The 16259-nt window shown below is 43.9% G+C and overlaps 1 protein-coding gene across 1 annotated transcript; it reads left to right on the top strand.

Annotated features, from left to right (window-relative positions):
- Nucleotides 1-1865: 1865 nt before the first annotated feature.
- On the top strand, nucleotides 1866-10768 carry LOC148789581 (uncharacterized). Its single transcript, XM_088892639.1, has 3 exons — nucleotides 1866-2795; nucleotides 2870-3270; nucleotides 3347-10768. The coding sequence occupies exons 1-3, from the start codon at nucleotides 2492-2494 to the stop codon at nucleotides 3518-3520; spliced, it is 879 nt and encodes a 292-aa protein (XP_088748765.1). The 5' UTR covers nucleotides 1866-2491; the 3' UTR covers nucleotides 3521-10768.
- Nucleotides 10769-16259: the final 5491 nt, after the last annotated feature.

Below are 16259 nucleotides of genomic sequence, written 5' to 3'. Positions count from 1 at the left end.
CAAATCAGAATAGTTTTATAAGTGGTATTTAAAATTCAACTATAGATAATTTTGGAAGGAAAAAATTGAAATAAATAATTAAAAAAAGCTAGAAATTTGGGCTTAAATAATATGTCCTTATTTTTAAAATAAACACTTATTTCAGACTTATTTCCCAAAGAGCAATAAGTGCTTAATAGCCCAAATAAGCACTTATTTTTAAACACTCCCAAACATGGCCTTAATCTTCTTCCACATCTTCCTTTTTTCTTTTGACTAATATGAGCATGCATCTCAACAATAGAAGTTTTCTAATTACCCCCTCATGGAGCCTTCATCTCTCAATTGTAGTTCAGCCAGAACTTCGTCTCTAATAACACTTCCCATCTCACCATCAACATTCAAGGATACTTGATGATGCACAATTCGGCCGATCTTAGCTGTCAATGATCTTGCCTCTGAACCGGGTGGCAGGGACCTGAAACGGAGGGAGAAGAGAAGCTCCGGGGAGAACCCGGCGTAAGGGCTCCGAAGCTCAAGTTAGAGTCTTTCAAAGGCAAAATAGACCAGATAGTGCAAAAGTTAGCATACCTCGTTCCTGGGGGGTAGGAGCCTTTTATAACCACCTCGCGCACTCACTTCCAGGCTTCCGTCAGATCGGGCATGATTACTTCTGAACTCCTGCCAGTTCGGAAGTCATTTCCTCTGGCCGGACAGAACCGCCACTGCTCCTTTTGTCGGAGCCGTCTCTGCGGCTAGTAACGACGGTGGCAGGTGGCGATAGTAGGAGGCCGTTTGAAGTGCGGTTGTCAAGCGTCAGATCCCAAATCAGTCAGGTGCGTTGCCCTTGGATACGGACGTCCTTGGCGTCAGGTACGTTTGGTCGGCCTGGTGTTTCGGAAGCGAAGTGTTGGAGTGGCGAGCGAGATGTCTTGAGTTCGGTTTGGGGAGTGTTCCGAGCTGCCATGGGCCAGCTCGGGTCACAGCTTTGTGAGGATTGGGGCCCAATAAAGTTCGTGCTCCTTGCAGTGAGCTCGGGTTCTCAGTAGGGAGCTCGGGTTCTTAATAGGGAGCTCGGACTCCTAATAGGGAGCTCGGACTCCCAGTAGGGAGCTCGGACTCTTGGTAGGGAGCCCGCTCTTAATAGGGAGCTCGGACTCCCAGTAGGGAGCTCGGACTCTTGGTAGGGAGCCCGCTCTTAATAGGGAGCTCTGACTCCCAGTAGGGAGCTCGGACTCTTGGAAGGGAGCTCGGACTCTTGGAAGGGAGCTCGGACTCTTGGTAGGGAGCTCGGGCTCCTAGTAAAGCGGTCTTGAGTTCGGGCTCAGTAGTGAGCTTGGACTTGCTTTCGGTGCTCGCTTCGGGCGCTCTACTGCCCCGAGTTGTTTGTTTTTGCCACATGTCGGGTGATTGCGAGGTCGGGCCAAATTTCCCTTCATCAATTGCCCCCCACTCCCTGCGACAAGGGTCATGCCTTGGCCCGGGGAGTTCGTAAGGTAGCAGGAGGGTTTTGGTCCGTGCTGAGGGCGCTCGCTTTAATTTGATTTTCAAAAAAGGGCACGCGTTTGGGAGACGTGACGACAGTCGTTCGAGAGTTGAGCTGCAGATGCTTTTATTGCGAGGAGACGTGCGCCGACACCCCGTCAGTTTTGAGAAGGTGCGTGCTGACACCCGTCCTCTGACAGGACGTGCGCGACGCCTCGACAGTTTCGGAAAGACGTGCGCTGATTGGCCTCAGAAGACGTGCGGTTTAGCGCGGCTGTGGGCCGTTGGATTGGCTTCGATCTGGGCCGTCGCTTTCCGGCCGCTGTGGATATAAATAGCACGCGGGGGGGGGGGGGGGGGGTGGGGACGTCCTTGCTACTGTTGTACCTCTTGAGCTCGCGCCTAAGTTTCAGTTCGCGTCCAGGCTCTTCAGCTCGCGTCCCAGGTTCCTTTCTTGTTCGAGCTTTCGTGGTCTACTTCAGTCTTCTTCCCGGGTGAGTGCTTTTGGAATCCCGTTCCATTTTCCGATGTCTAGTTCGGAGGGTTCAGACTGTTCAAGCGGGTCTGATGTAGGTTCTACGAACCAATTTGCGTCCCCCGGTAGTTCAAATGAGCCCGATGTTGGTCCTGAGGAAGGGGTCGAGCCTACAGCCCGAGGTGCTTCGGGTAGGTCGGCGTCTACCTCCCGTCATGGCCGGGTTGTAGATCAGTTCGACCCTTCGACTATGACGCCTGAGGGACTTCAATCCCTCATAGACTACTACGACTTGCCCGGGGAGCACACCTACTTCATCCCTACGGGTAGCTTCCCTTGGGAACACGGTCCTGATGAGATCGTGATTTTACGGGAACAGTTGCTGCGGGGCTGCGACTGCCTTTTCATCCTCTTCTCGTCGAGGTTCTAAACCACTTCGGTGTGACGGTCGGCCAGCTTCACCCGAACTCCATTAGGAATTTAGTGGGGACGATCTCCTTATTTTGTGACGAGAACTTTCCTTTGGATCTGGAGATTTTCTCCTCTATTTTAATGCAGAAAAAGCAAGCGGGTCCCCTTCCTGGGCGTAGGCGGGCATTCTACCTGTCTCCTCGCCCGGGCTATAAGCTCTTACACGGACTCCCTAATAAGGTCCCGGCGTGGAAACGGGACTATTTCGGGGTGCGAAGTGCGCTGGGGTGGCCGTTTCAGACCGGCTGGGGGATGGCCGCTCCCGACTCCGGCGTCACACTCGATAAAGTGACGGCAAAGGGCCTCCGGCAATGGGCGCGGCTTGGGCTGGAGTGTCAACGGTATCTGACGGAGGCCAAGCTTATTGCTGCGGGCCTGAGTTCGGGTAGGTTCTTTCCCTAGCGATCCTGTCTTGCTCTTCTTTTACGTGTCTTACTGATGCCGAACTCCTTTTCACAGGTACGATGGACTCTCGAGGGACCCGAGGTGGGCACTTGTTCCAGGGCATGAAGAGGAGAAAACGGGTGGCTAAGCGAGCTCGCGCCGAACCACCCCAGGGTGCGGAGCCCGAGGTGGCGGACTATCCGGCGGAGGAGCCCGAGATGGTTCCTCCTATGCAGGAGCCGGCGGGGGCTCCTTATGCCGAAACCACACACACAGGGGCTCTCGCTTACTCCGAGTCTGCCCATACGCGAGCTAGGCCGTCGGGCTCGGAGGCCCCGGGGGACTTCAGGAGCGTGCTGTCGCCTGTTCATGCTCTTCAACGGAGTAAGGAGGCGATGTTTCCCGAGGAAGTTGCGGCGTGGACCGAGCTCCCTCTGCACCAAGTGGCCTGCCGTGCTGTTACTCATGCTATGGTGGTAAGTGCTCCCTTCTTTAGAGTTCTTCGGCTTTTATTCTTCTATTCGTTCCTTTGATCCCGTTTTCCTTTGATAGGTGAACTCTTCTATTCACGCCTTAGCGAACCAGGTGGAGAGATGCTCGAGGCAGGCGCGAGCTGCCGAGGAGGCTACTCGAACTGCCGAGGAGGCTGCTCGTGCTGCTGACCATTTCGGTCCTTCAGTTCGTTTTCTACCTAGGCTTCGGGGTGCTTGCCTTGGTGGTTTATAGGTAGTATCTTCTTAAGTTGACGACGTTCCATGCTCGGGGTACTTGTTTTCCTTCTAGCGTTCCGAGCTCGTATGCTCCCCCACCGAGTGCTTTCATTACTCTGTAGGGTCCTTCCCAGTTTGGTCCAAGTTTCCCTACGCCGGGTTCGGGCACCATGACCTTACGGAGAACCAGGTCGCCGACGCGGAAGTTCCTCTTCTTTACTCGCGCGTTATAATACCGAGCTACCTTTTGTTGGTAGGCCGCAGTTCGGATGTGCGCGAGGTCTCTCACTTCGTCCAGTAGGTCGAGGTTGGTGCGTAACTTGCCCTCGTTTGTCTATTCGTCGTACGCTTCTAGTCGCAACGTAGGCACTTCGATTTTCGCCGGGATCACCGCCTCGGTGCCGTAGGTGAGGTTAAAGGGGGTCTTTCCTGTAGCGGTTTTTTCCGTGGTTCGGTGAGCCCATAGAACACTTGGTAGTTCGTCTGCCCACAAACCTTTGGCTCGGTCTAATCGTGCTTTCAGTCCGCGGAGGATGGCTCTATTCATTACTTCTGTTTGGCCATTTGCCTGCGGGTGTGCAACCGACGTGAAGTTCTGACTAATTCCCATACTTTGGCACCATTCTTGGAACTTGATATCTTCGAACTGTTTGCCGTTGTCGGAGATCAGTACCCGAGGTAGCCCGAAGCGACATACAATGTTCTTCCAAAAGAAGTTCTGTATGTTTCGGGCTGTAACTATTGCCAGGGGTTCAGCTTCTATCCACTTTGTGAAGTAATCTACTGCCACCACTAGGAATTTTCTCCCGCCTGTCGCTGGTGGGAATGGCCCCAGGAGGTCGATGCCCCATTGGGCGAAGGGCCATGGGCTGGTGAGGTATTTGAGGTCGGCAGCGGGCTGATGGTGGATGTTGGCATGCTTCTAACACTTGTCGCATTTTCTGACGAGCTCAATTGCCTCTGTCTTCACCGTTGGCCAGTAGTATCCTTGTCGAAGTGCTTTTTGGGCGAGGGCTCTGCCCCCAAGTGTCCGCCGCACAAGCCTTCACGGGTGTCGCGGAGTACCAATTTTGCTTCGGCTGGACACAAGCATCGCAGGTAGGGGAGCGTGTAGGATCGTCGGTACAACCATCCGTCTATCATGACGTATTTGGCTGCCTGGCGCTGCACCCTCTTGGCTGCATTGCAGTCCGCAGGGAGGGTTCCGTCTAGCAGGAAGCTCGTGAGTGGGTCGATCCAGCTTGGCTCTGCTTCAGTGACGGGAGCGACCTTTTCTGCCCCACCGAGAATGCTGGGTCGAGGTAAGTCCTCTACGTACACGGTTCTCCTGGCGTTGTGGCTCGTGCTAGCTAGTCAGGACAGGGCGTCGGCCTCAGCGTTCTCTGACTTCGGGACTAGCTTGATGAAGTGTGACTGGAAGTTGAGCAGAGCCTACTTTACTTTTGCCAAATATGCAATCATCGTGAGCTCGCGCGCTTCGTATTCACCTGTAACATGGTTGACCACGAGCTGGGAATCACTGCAGATAACCATGTGCATTGCTCCAACCTTGCGCGCTAGGTTTAGCCCGGCTATCAGTGCCTCGTACTCCGCCTCATTGTTGGATGCCGCGAACTCAAAGCGTAGTGCGTATTCCAGTTTTGTTCCGCTCGTTAACTACCATGTGCCATTTGAACTCCTTGTGCGTCACCCCTCTTTTTGCTGCGGCGAGCTGCACCGCGGGGTCTAACCACGGTATCTGTAAACATGCTTCATTGAATCGTTTGATGTAGCCCCGTATGGGTTCTCCTTCCCTTTGGACTACCCTGAAGATGCTTTCCTCTGCTCTGGGGCACCGTTTGCTGGTGACAAAGTATGCAGTGAAGACCTGCATGAACTGAGCCCAACACTTTATCGACCCGGGGGCCAGGTTCCTGTACCAAGTGCGGGCTACCCCCTTATGGGTGGTGGTGAAAGCCACGCACATGCATGATTCGCTGGCTCTGGCGAGGTGCATTTGGGACTGGAAAGCGTCAACGTGGTCGTTGGGGTCGAAGGACCCGTCATACTTGTCTAGAGGTGGGAGCTTGAAATCTCTGGGCAAGGGGATTGCCAGGAGTTCTGACGCGAGGGGGGAAGGAACTGAGAGAATCGGGGCAACTCCTACCTCTTCTGAGCTCGTCTCGCCTTTGCCTCTGAGCTCTGACAGGACGCGGGTGGCGGTTCGTCGACCTCGATGGCGCCTTCGCTGCTGAGTGGGCCTTGTACTGGCGCTGCTGGCCTCCGTGTTGCCGAGCTCGATGGGCCCGGAGTGCTGGTAGTCCGCTACTGCCAGTGCGTCGAATCGGTTTTCCACGAGTGGGAACTCCAGTTTGGAGCCCCGAGGTGCCGATCTCGCGGGCGAGGTTCCCGACCCGCCTGTGAGCTGCGAGGCGGGGATGACTTTTCTCTCTCTCCGGCCTGGGGACGAGGCCTGGCTGTTTGGGGGATCTGGGGCCTGGAGGCCTTTCCTTGGTGGAGGCGTCCATCCTGTGGAGAGGCCTTGAACGGCTTCGGAGCAGGGTGGCGAGGTGGAAGTAGTGGTTGGTTCGGTGGCAGTTGGGGGAACTGCTGTTGATAGTGATACTAGGAGAGGTTGTGCAACACTTGGAATTGTTGCATCTGGGCTTGCATTGCCCGCATGCACTGCATTAGGTCGTCCAACCGATTTTGGCTAGCTGCTAGGGGGACGGCGGTTGGTTCAGTGAAGGTAGTCTCGATGGGGAGAGGAAAGGGGATGTTTGTGGCAGGTAGGTTTACAGGCGTCACTGCTTGTGGCGTATTCAGATTGGGAATTCCGTCCACCGAGTGGGGGATGGTGAACTGCCCAACACACACCACGGGAACTTGAGGCTGTTCCCCGGTGGTGTTTGTCTCTGTGCCGCGTCCGGCGTTGCTGGAGGAGGCCATGAGTATTGAGTTTTTCAAAGAAGAAGAAAGGGGTATGAATGTTTTGGAGGGAGGCCTTTTGAAGCGTTCCCATAGACGGCGCCAATTGATGATGCACAATCCGGCCGATCTTAGCTGTCAACGATCTTGCCTCTGAACCGGGTGGCAGGGAGCTGAAACGGAGGGAGAAGAGAAGCTCCGGGGAGAACCCGGCGTAAGGGCTCCGAAGCTCAAGTTAGAGTCTTTCAAAGGCAAGATAGACCAGATAGCGCAAAAGTTAGCATACCTCGTTCCTGGGGGGTAGGAGCCTTTTATAACCACCTCGCGCACTCATTTCCATGCTTCCGTCAGATCGGGCATGATTACTTCTGAACTCCTGCCAGTTCGGAAGTCATTTCCTCTGGCCGGACAGAACTGCCACTGCTCCTTTTGTCGGAGCCGTCTCTTCGGCTAGTAACAACGGTGGCAGGTGGCGGTAGCAGGAGGCCGTTTGAAGTGCGGTTGTCAGGCGTCAGATCCCAAATCAGTCAGGTGCGTCGCCCTTGGATACGGACATCCTTGGCGTCAGGTACGTTTGGTCGGCTTGGTGTTTCGGAAGCGAAGTGTTGGAGTGGTGAGCGAGATGTCTTGAGTTCGGTTTGGGGAGTGTTCCGAGCTGCCATGGGCCAGCTCGGGTCACAGCTTTGTGAGGATTGGGGCCCAATAAAGTTCGTGCTCCTTGCAGTGAGCTCGGGTTCTCAGTAGGGAGCTCGGGTTCTTAATAGGGAGCTCGAACTCTTAATAGGGAGCTCGGACTCCCAGTAGGGAGCTCGGACTCTTGGTAGGGAGCCCGCTCTTAATAGGGAGCTCGAACTCCCAGTAGGGAGCTCGGACTCCCAGTAGGGAGCTCGGACTCTTGGTAGGGAGCTCGGGCTCCTAGTAGAGCGGTCTGGAGTTCGGGCTCAGTAGTGAGCTTGGACTTGCTTTCGATGCTCGCTTCAGGCGCTCTACTGCCCCGAATTGTTTGTTTTTGCCACGTGTCGGGTGATTGTGAGGTCGGGCCAAACTTCCCTTCATCAATACTTGTTGAGTATCAAAAGAGAATTTAGAGTGGAGAGGCCTCATACAACCTGATAGTTCCCATTCACCTACTGGTCAGAGGGTAGAGGTCTATGGGTCCAGCCTCCAACCAACAAATGAACTTTCTTTTAGCTCAAACTTTCATGTAAGACTCCAAAAAAATTATTGCAAGAAATATGCACTTGAAAAGAGTGGAGAGGCCTTCTACCTACCTAGGTCTGCTTGCCACTTTTCAAGCTAAAAAACTAGGTTGTTTGAGTTTCTATCTGATAGAGGGGAGAAAAAATATCAAAGAGTTGGAAAGGAAAACTCCTCAACCAAGCCATATAGGAAATTTTGATCAAGTCGGTTCTGAATGTCTTACTGATATTTAGTATGTCCTGCTTCTTGATGCCAAAAAGCCTTTGTGACAAGCTTAAGAAACTCCAAAGGGAGTTCTGGTGGAGTAAAAATGATTCTGATGGGGGAATTAATTGGATCAGCTAGGAATTTCTAAGTTAAAACAAGTTAGACAAGGGGTTGGGCTTCAGGGATCTGCATTGCTTCAATTGAGCTTTTCTGGTAGAACTTGCTTGGAGAACTGCAAGTGATGAGGATTAGGGGTGTCAATAATGAATTTATATTGCTTGGAGAACTTACTTGAATTTGGATGGATTGGACGGACCAATGTGACATATTGGATTGGACCTGGTCCATCCATAATGAATTTATATTGGATTAGGCCAATATCTTGTCCGTTGATAAAAGATAAGAACATATGTGTCAATGGACCAGGTTTGATTTAAAATCAATCTAAGTTAACAGGAATTTGAACAGATTAGACAGTCTCTGAACTGGTCCAAAATGATCCAAAATATTCATTGGACTGGATTGGATCAGGTTCATTTGTAACGGATTCATATTGGACTGGACAGAATTGGACCAAATCCAGTCCAATTGACACCCCTAATGAGGATACCTTATGGGCAAATCTGGTTATAGCAAAGTAAATGAAAAAAAAAAAACCTTTTTGTATGATGCTTTGCCCAAGAATGGCTCTTGGGGGCTGGAAAACCAGTTTGGCGGCCAAAGAAGTCTTAGACAAGGGTGCTTGTTGGGTCATAGGATCATGTAGGAAGGTCTCAATTTGGAGTGATTCCTGGGTTCTTGGTCTTTCGGATTTTAAGACTGTAGGCCTCAAACATGAAAGCCCAAATGTGACGAAAGTCATAGAATTGATGAGACCCTCTAGATATTGGAATGCTGAGTTCATGGATTCTTTTTTTCTCCCTTGTGTTACTGAAATATTTTTAATTATTAGAATCCCTATCTATGAGTGGGAAGATAAGATCTCTTGGACCTTCAACGACAAAGGAAGGTTCTCAGTTAAATCAGCTTATTCTCAAGGGAGTGATAAAACCCTATGGTCTTCTATTTGGTCTGCTTCCACGCCCCCAAAAAATAAAATATTTTTTTTTTTGGAAAGTGTTGTTCAGATGTAGTTGATGTGAAAGCTAACCTATTTAGGAGAAGGATAGTAGACTCCCATCTCTGTCTAATATGTTCTAGGAATAAGGAGTTACTGCTGCATGACCTTTGTTTGTGGGAGTCTACAAAAAGATTCTGGTTTGGGAGCATAATGGGATTAGACTTCAATCAGTTAAGGGAAGAGATAGATTTTAAATCATGGCTTTTTGAATGGGTCGAAACTTGTTTGTCCACGAAGGATAAGAAGTTTGAATTGCCCTACTATATTTCCATTCTCCTTTATTTGTATTTTGGAATATATGGTCACACAAGAATAATCTCTTTTTGAACAATTCTAATCCTAAGCCTTAAGGTTAGCGGTGATAAAGCGGTGGGTTGGGTAAAAGATGAATATCAATTTACCCATATTGGTCCACCAAACCACTATGATACATCGTCATTTCTTGTTAAAGGATCATAATCCACCCAAATCCTAACTCACCCATATTGACCCACTTGATCCATCCACATTGACCCTTAACCACCCTCACCCATACTGATCCACCTATCTTCACCTATAAATACAAAAATGGGTTGGGATGATCCATATGCCTGAAATAATAATTTTTAAGATGAGCATCTCTCTCTCTATCTATCTCTCTCTCAATGTTGTCACATGTGGAAAACGGGTCGGGTCAACCCATATACCTGAAAATAATATTTTTTTTAAAAGGAACATCTCTCAAGACTGCCATGTGGCAGAAATGGGGTTAGGGAAACCCATATACCCAAAAATAACAATTTTTTGGAGAATAATCCCTCCTAAGGATGCCACATGAAAGAACCGTGCTGGGTCGACCCGTATACTCGGAAAAAAATATTTTTGAGAAAATCATCTCTTAAGACAGCCATGTGATAGAAACAGGTTGGGTTAACCCGTATATCCGGAAAAAAAATTTTTGAGAGAATCATCTCTCTTAAGACTGCCACGTCAGATCAATTTGTATACCTAAAAATGCAAAAAATACCAAAAAATTATAAATAATTCAGAAAAATACAGAACTTTTGCAGAAAAATCATAAAAATGCAAAAAATACTAGAAAGTTGTAGGAAATGCATGAAAACATCAGAAAAATGCAGAAATTATGCAAAAGTGCACAAAAAATTGTAGAAAATGTAGAAAAATACCAGAAATTTCAAAAAAAAAAATGTAGAAAAAACCAGAAAATTGCAAAAATATAGAAAATACTAAAAAACTTCAGAAAATGTCACAAAATAGCAGAAGAATTGCAGAAAATGCATAACTTTTATAAAAGTGCTTTTATAGTTTCATAAAAGTATGAGCAGGATGTGGTTTATAGAGGGAGGGTTAATAGTAAACTATGGGGGGCTGTAATTCAGAATTCCACAGTAAGGTGCAGAACTTTTCCCTTTTTCTTTTAATTTGTTTTGTTAATAAGGGGTAAAGCAAGTCTTCATATAACACTTGGATGACTCCACAGTATTTTGGGCTCTTGATGCTTAACTTGTTTGTGTGCAAATGAGGGAAGAGTCTCACAACCGCCTCAAGCGATGCAATTGAGTTCACATAACACCTTGCAGCATATCTCAATCGTGTATTAGGAACACCTCTCGATAACAAGTATATATAAGAGATGTTTCTAATGCACTCTGAGATGTATATGTGGGGTGCCCGCTGTGGGGCGCTGCCATCACCTCCTTATTCTGGCCTGACCATTACCATTGAATAACACACTTTCTTATCTACCACACATTTGAATAACATTTCCCTACTCAATAACATTCTTACCAACTCCACAAATATACATGGATACTTTACACTGTGTTTGGTTTGAAGGAAAAAGTAGGGAAAGGAAGGAAAAGATAAAGAAATATTTATAAATTTGATATAATTTATTTTACATTTCCCTTTCTTTCCCTACTTTTTCCTTCAAACCAAACATAGCCTTAGAATAATACTCTAAAATTCCCCCTAGACACTTCTAGACATTTCTAGAGCCTTGAAAATGCCAAAAAATTTTAGTTTGTTGGAGAAACATAACTTTGCAGAGTGTCCCACTCCCAAATGACTCCAGAACAATCCCCGTATTTGACTAAAATGCTCCATAATCGTTATTGAACCTTCTAGCCCAATGCTCTTCCGCCTATATATAAACTTCGTGGGCGTGACAAGGGGGTGCTTAGTCTCTGTTTCTTACTCTCTAGTTTTCCCTGTTTCACATATAGTTCTTTTTTGCAGTTTTCTTAATTGGGATTATAATGACTGAAGTGTATAATTAAAGATTTTTATGGTGATCACCATTCAAAGGATAATCTGCTGCTGCAATGAAATTATTTTCTAGGTCTTATCAAACAACTTTATAAGTGGTTTCAAAAATTACATGGTTTTAATCAATGTTTTTAAAATCGGACTGAATCAGACGGTCAGATCGGAAAATCGAGAATTGGTCATTTGATCGGTTTTATTTAACCCCAAAACCGCTTTTTGGCCAATGATTTGGTCAATAAACCACTGACCTGGGAATGATTTTGGCCATTTTTGTAGGTTGTTTTTATTTTTTTTTATCAGAATGAGCTATTAATTTAGACCGAACAATCGGATCATTTAACCCGGGAACCAGACCCAAACTGGTTCCCTGTCCGGTCTGGTTTTAAAAACTTGGTTTTAAATTAATCATTGACAATGATGAAGGGAAATTTCTTGAACGCACTTGAATTTGGCATTAATATAAGTTTTTTTCTTTTATTTTTGGCCTAGGTAGCGATATATATTATAATATAAGGTGGGCTTTGCCTTTGTCAAAATTAACTTGATTGGATCTTAGAAATGGCTTAGCGAAATTTCTTTGGCCCTCTTGCGGGAGGTTTCAAATATGTTTAAAATGCATATATTCTGCTTCCATTAATGACTTGTCAAGTAACTATAAATGAATCCAAAAGAAGAATATCACCAAAGCTGATGAAAAATTACTTAAAGATTCCGACAAGTAAAACCCAAAACCCTGTAGAGAGAATTGAAGAGAGGGAAAAGGAATTACAATTTTAAACCTTTTCACTTGGTTTAAAAAAACTGAAGAATTGTATAATCAAAGTAAAAATTGTTTTGTTGCATGCTTTTGTAATTTATTCTGATGTATAACCATATACAAGGTTTTCTTACCACACAAAGCTCACATGCACAATTCGAATTTTATATATTCAAAGGGAGATATTCCCAATTCAAGGCTATAAGGGCTGTGAGGATGGATTTTGTTAGGACGAAATCCAAATTTTACATGAATCTCTTCTTCTCATTTCTCACACATATGGTTAGTCATTTTTAAATTAAATCATAGAAAATAAAAAAAAACAACTCTCTAGCCTTAATTGTCTCCAATAAAACCCATCATTATTCTTGCTAATAAGATCCTTCTCTCTCTCTCAATAGTCAATGTTTGCAACATCCCTCCTGTCCCATTAAATCCCAAATTTATATCTATATATTAAAGTAAGGTTGTCCAGGCATAGTTTTTTTAATATTTCCTTTTTATAAATGCTATGAACTCTTACCATTACAATAACAACAATATATCGTCTCAGGTGCTCATGAAATGAAATTTACTAATATGTGACAATGTGAACGCTCATAAATTAAAAAAAAAAAAGAAAAATTTTTAGCTTGGTGCTTTCTAACAAACCTTTAACTTGAAAAAGTGTTACCATGTTGTTAATTTATTTGCATCTGAATTCTTCTCTTAGAAAGTATTACAGTAATAATTCTAATAAATACGGGTTAAATAATAAACTATAAGAGGCCGGCTGCTTGAGATTGAAACGTAAAGTAGTCTTCTAAATTCTAACATCAGAGTCAAAGAACCCATGATAGGCAAGATATTTATGTTCTACCCTTCACTCTAACTTACTCTCTTGGCATAAATTTGTCGTAAACTGAATGATTAATTTACCATACAATATACAAGATGGTATAATAATTGTTAACTATGATAATAAATGGTAATTCTTAAAATTAATAATTTCTATCTATTTTGCCCATTGATTTTACTTTCCGTTATGATGATATGGCTCCATGCAAAATGTCATAACTTTTGACACAAAAATGTTTCGGACACACAACATTTGGACAATTTTATTTGATATAGGCATGCCATGTTGATTTAATTTGATATGGGCACACAACAGATGATTTAGCTTGATATGGCCACACCAAATTTTGCATCCAGTTATGTAGATTGGGTATTGATGAGAATATGAAGAAGGCTATTATTTCGGGTAGGAGTACAAATGGATGATAAGTAGACCCAAATTAATTTGATTTGTTGATGTGATATCATATCTTATCTTACCCATTAATAAAAATGAGAATGGTTCATTGGTCATAAATGCAAGCCATTTTCCTTCAGTTCTGATGACATTCTTTTTAGAAGACAGACTTTATATGCTAAGTAATGAGTTTATTCAATTTATTAGCTGAAAACATATTTCAGTAATTTTGTATGTAAAATTACTGAAATGATTGTTAAAAGAGGTTTTTTTTAGTTAAAATAGGGTTATTTCAATTATTTTGTATGTAAAATAATTTATAAAAGGGTAGAATGGGTATTTGAAAAAAAATAGTACATCAATCTAACGTTTTCAGTCTGGGACAATAATAGAAAGAAAGTTTTTGTTGAATTTCTCAAAAATTCAGATGATATATTTGTTAAAATGAAACTATAGAGGATGTTGTTATGATTGTCAGAAACTCAAGGAAAGATTTTTGTATTTTATCCTTTTGCAGCCCTAATACCAAATAATAAAGAAATAAAAATAGGAAAATGGTCAAAAACAAACGGCCATAAAGTTGAAGTAGTGGAGAAAAGGGGAGATTAATACCCTAAGCTACTATGATGCTAGAAACCCAGACTCTTAATTAACAAATACCATCATTGCTCGAAGAAAGTGAAGCTGAGAAGCGTAGGATTCAAAGTGTAACACCGGGTTATTTTTTATTGACTCAACAGCATTGGCATTCTTTCTCATTTCATTGGGTACCGCTGTCTCAATCGTCAATACAAATCACCACAAAACAAAAGTAGGTAGATGGTGGCTCTTGTCACTGCTCACATCTGCTTCGATAATCATCCAACAAATTCCACCGACTACTCAACACATCGTTCGGTTATTCAGAGAAGGTTGCTAGAATGTGCTTCCTCCATTGTTGCAGCAGATGCAAATTCTAGTGGTAGGCGTTGTATGGTGTCGGAAAATAAGTAAGTTGAATGAAAGGCCTATTTGGCCTATTTCAAAAATAAATAAATGAATCATATTCGACTATGGTATCGGTAATATATGAAATAAATTGGTCAAATCATGTCTTTCCATCAGTTAAAAGGAATTCTGATCACGATCAGGGATGACAATTTTTGGCATAAAATTAGAGCCCTACCTCTGATTTTAAATGGGGCAGATTTTCCCTAATGTTGAACAAAGAGTATGGTGGTGACTAAGAAAATATTTTTGCTCTGAATCAGGATGGGATTTGCATATCATTCCTTGTATTCGCTTCAAATCCAATAGCAAATTACTAAAATTCAAAAATATTCTTGAATTTCTCCCAAATCCTCTAAAATCCCATAATCCTATTTTTAAAATACCCTCAAATTTCTTTAATTCAATTTTTAAATTACTCTAAATTCTCATAATCCATTTTCTAAAATATTTTCAAATTTAACATAATTACTAGTTAATGATCCCGTACTAATTAAGTATGGGGAATTAGTAAGATTAAATTTATATTATGAAATCAATAATGTTAAATTTATATTTATTAATATTTTAAATACTTATTAAAATTTCAGAAAATATTTATTTCAAAAAATAGCTTTTCAATAATTATTAGAATATGGATAGTTTTTTTTTTTTTTTGTTATGATAAGTAGAGGGTTAATGATTAAGTGAAATTGATAAATGTAGGCGAAGTGGTTGTGGATAACCACTTTTGCGTTTTTTGCACTTTTTTTAGGAATGAATTGAAAATGGTGATAGTGGGTTGTGGGATTTAGGAGCAACTTCTCTTAAAATGCCACGTGTCTAGTTTTCCAAAAATGAGAATGTTATGTGTCTGAATGGTGGGGGTGTATAACCTGGTAGTGGGTTGTGGACTTTAGCAAAAATTTCTTAGAAATTGCCACTTGTCTAGCTTTCTAGAATGTGAGAAGGCCACTTGTCTGAATGATAATAGTGGGTTGTGGGCTTTAACTTCTTAGAAAATGCCACGTGTCTAAATTTAAAAAAGCCACGTGTTTGAATGATGAGGTTGTAGCCTAAAAACCTTCTTTTAATATAGGGGATGTTTGAAAGCGTGGACATTTTTTTGAAAAACGGTGCCACATGTGATCCACATAGGCGAGATTCCACAAACAACCACCTACATGACTGTTTGGTTCAAGCGTTTTCTGAAAAAATGGGCATGCATTGTAAATCGCATCCCAACCATTGCATGAAACGTCAAATTTAACATTTCTTGCATCAGTGAACTGTTTCCCCCAACGGTTGAATGATGTAGCACTTACATCCATGTGCGCATACATGAAAAATGATGATTTTCATCACCTTACCAGACAGCAGCATTAGTATTGCTCACTGTCTACGTGACAAACACTATCAAACATATGAAGGTCTTTTTTTATAAAAAACGGGACTAGCAGGCGTAAACGTTTTTTTCTTTTTTTATTTTTTTCTAAAAATCGGTCCCAAAAAACGGGGAAAATTCAAAGATTTCCTATTCTCACGGGGCAATGGGCAAGAGGGGGCCGTGCGAGAGGTGTTCCTCGCAACAATCGCGGTATGTTAGCCATTTCTAATCAAAACTACCAGTTTGGTTATAAGTCTTTCCTGTATGTATCGTAGATTTGAATTCGTATCTGCGCCCCACAAACGCCCTACAGTATATCTCAATCGAATGCGCGCTGAGATGTGCATGTGGGGCATTTGCGGGGCGCAGATGGGATATCCATAGATTTATAGTCCAACCGCAATTAAAGAATTCGGATTTACTCCTCGTACAGTACATAGTACATAGTGCAAATATGTAAAGTACAAATACATACAGAATTTACTCCTTTTTAAACATACCGCGTACCAACCCACGTGACTCGTGAGTAAAATATTTCGATGCCCCGGCCCAACTTGCAAATTCTTGAAATTCGAAACCGAAACCGTTTTGTCCATTGATACCAAAAAAGAAAGCTCTACGTAAATGCAGAAGTGGAGAAGGACGACTGCGTTGGATTTGGAAACGCCGTGAATCGGGAAAAAAAGGTGAAAAGTGAAAACACTTTGGA

Source organism: Nelumbo nucifera, chromosome 8 (genome assembly GCF_055504915.1).
Source record: "Nelumbo nucifera cultivar China Antique chromosome 8, China Antique-T2T, whole genome shotgun sequence".
In the NCBI taxonomy this organism is placed as follows: domain Eukaryota; kingdom Viridiplantae; phylum Streptophyta; class Magnoliopsida; order Proteales; family Nelumbonaceae; genus Nelumbo; species Nelumbo nucifera.
The sequence above is the reverse complement of the archived record's forward strand: the minus strand, read 5'-3'. Positions and strand labels throughout refer to the sequence as shown.

Coding starts and splice junctions, on each gene's coding strand:
- LOC148789581 (XM_088892639.1), top strand. CDS start 2,492: ATGCAGAAAAAGCAAGCGGGTCCCCTTCCTGGGCGTAGGCGGGCATTC. Junction 2,796..2,869: donor TGCTGCGGGCCTGAGTTCGG/GTAGGTTCTTTC, acceptor TCCTTTTCACAG/GTACGATGGACTCTCGAGGG. Junction 3,271..3,346: donor CTGTTACTCATGCTATGGTG/GTAAGTGCTCCC, acceptor TTCCTTTGATAG/GTGAACTCTTCTATTCACGC.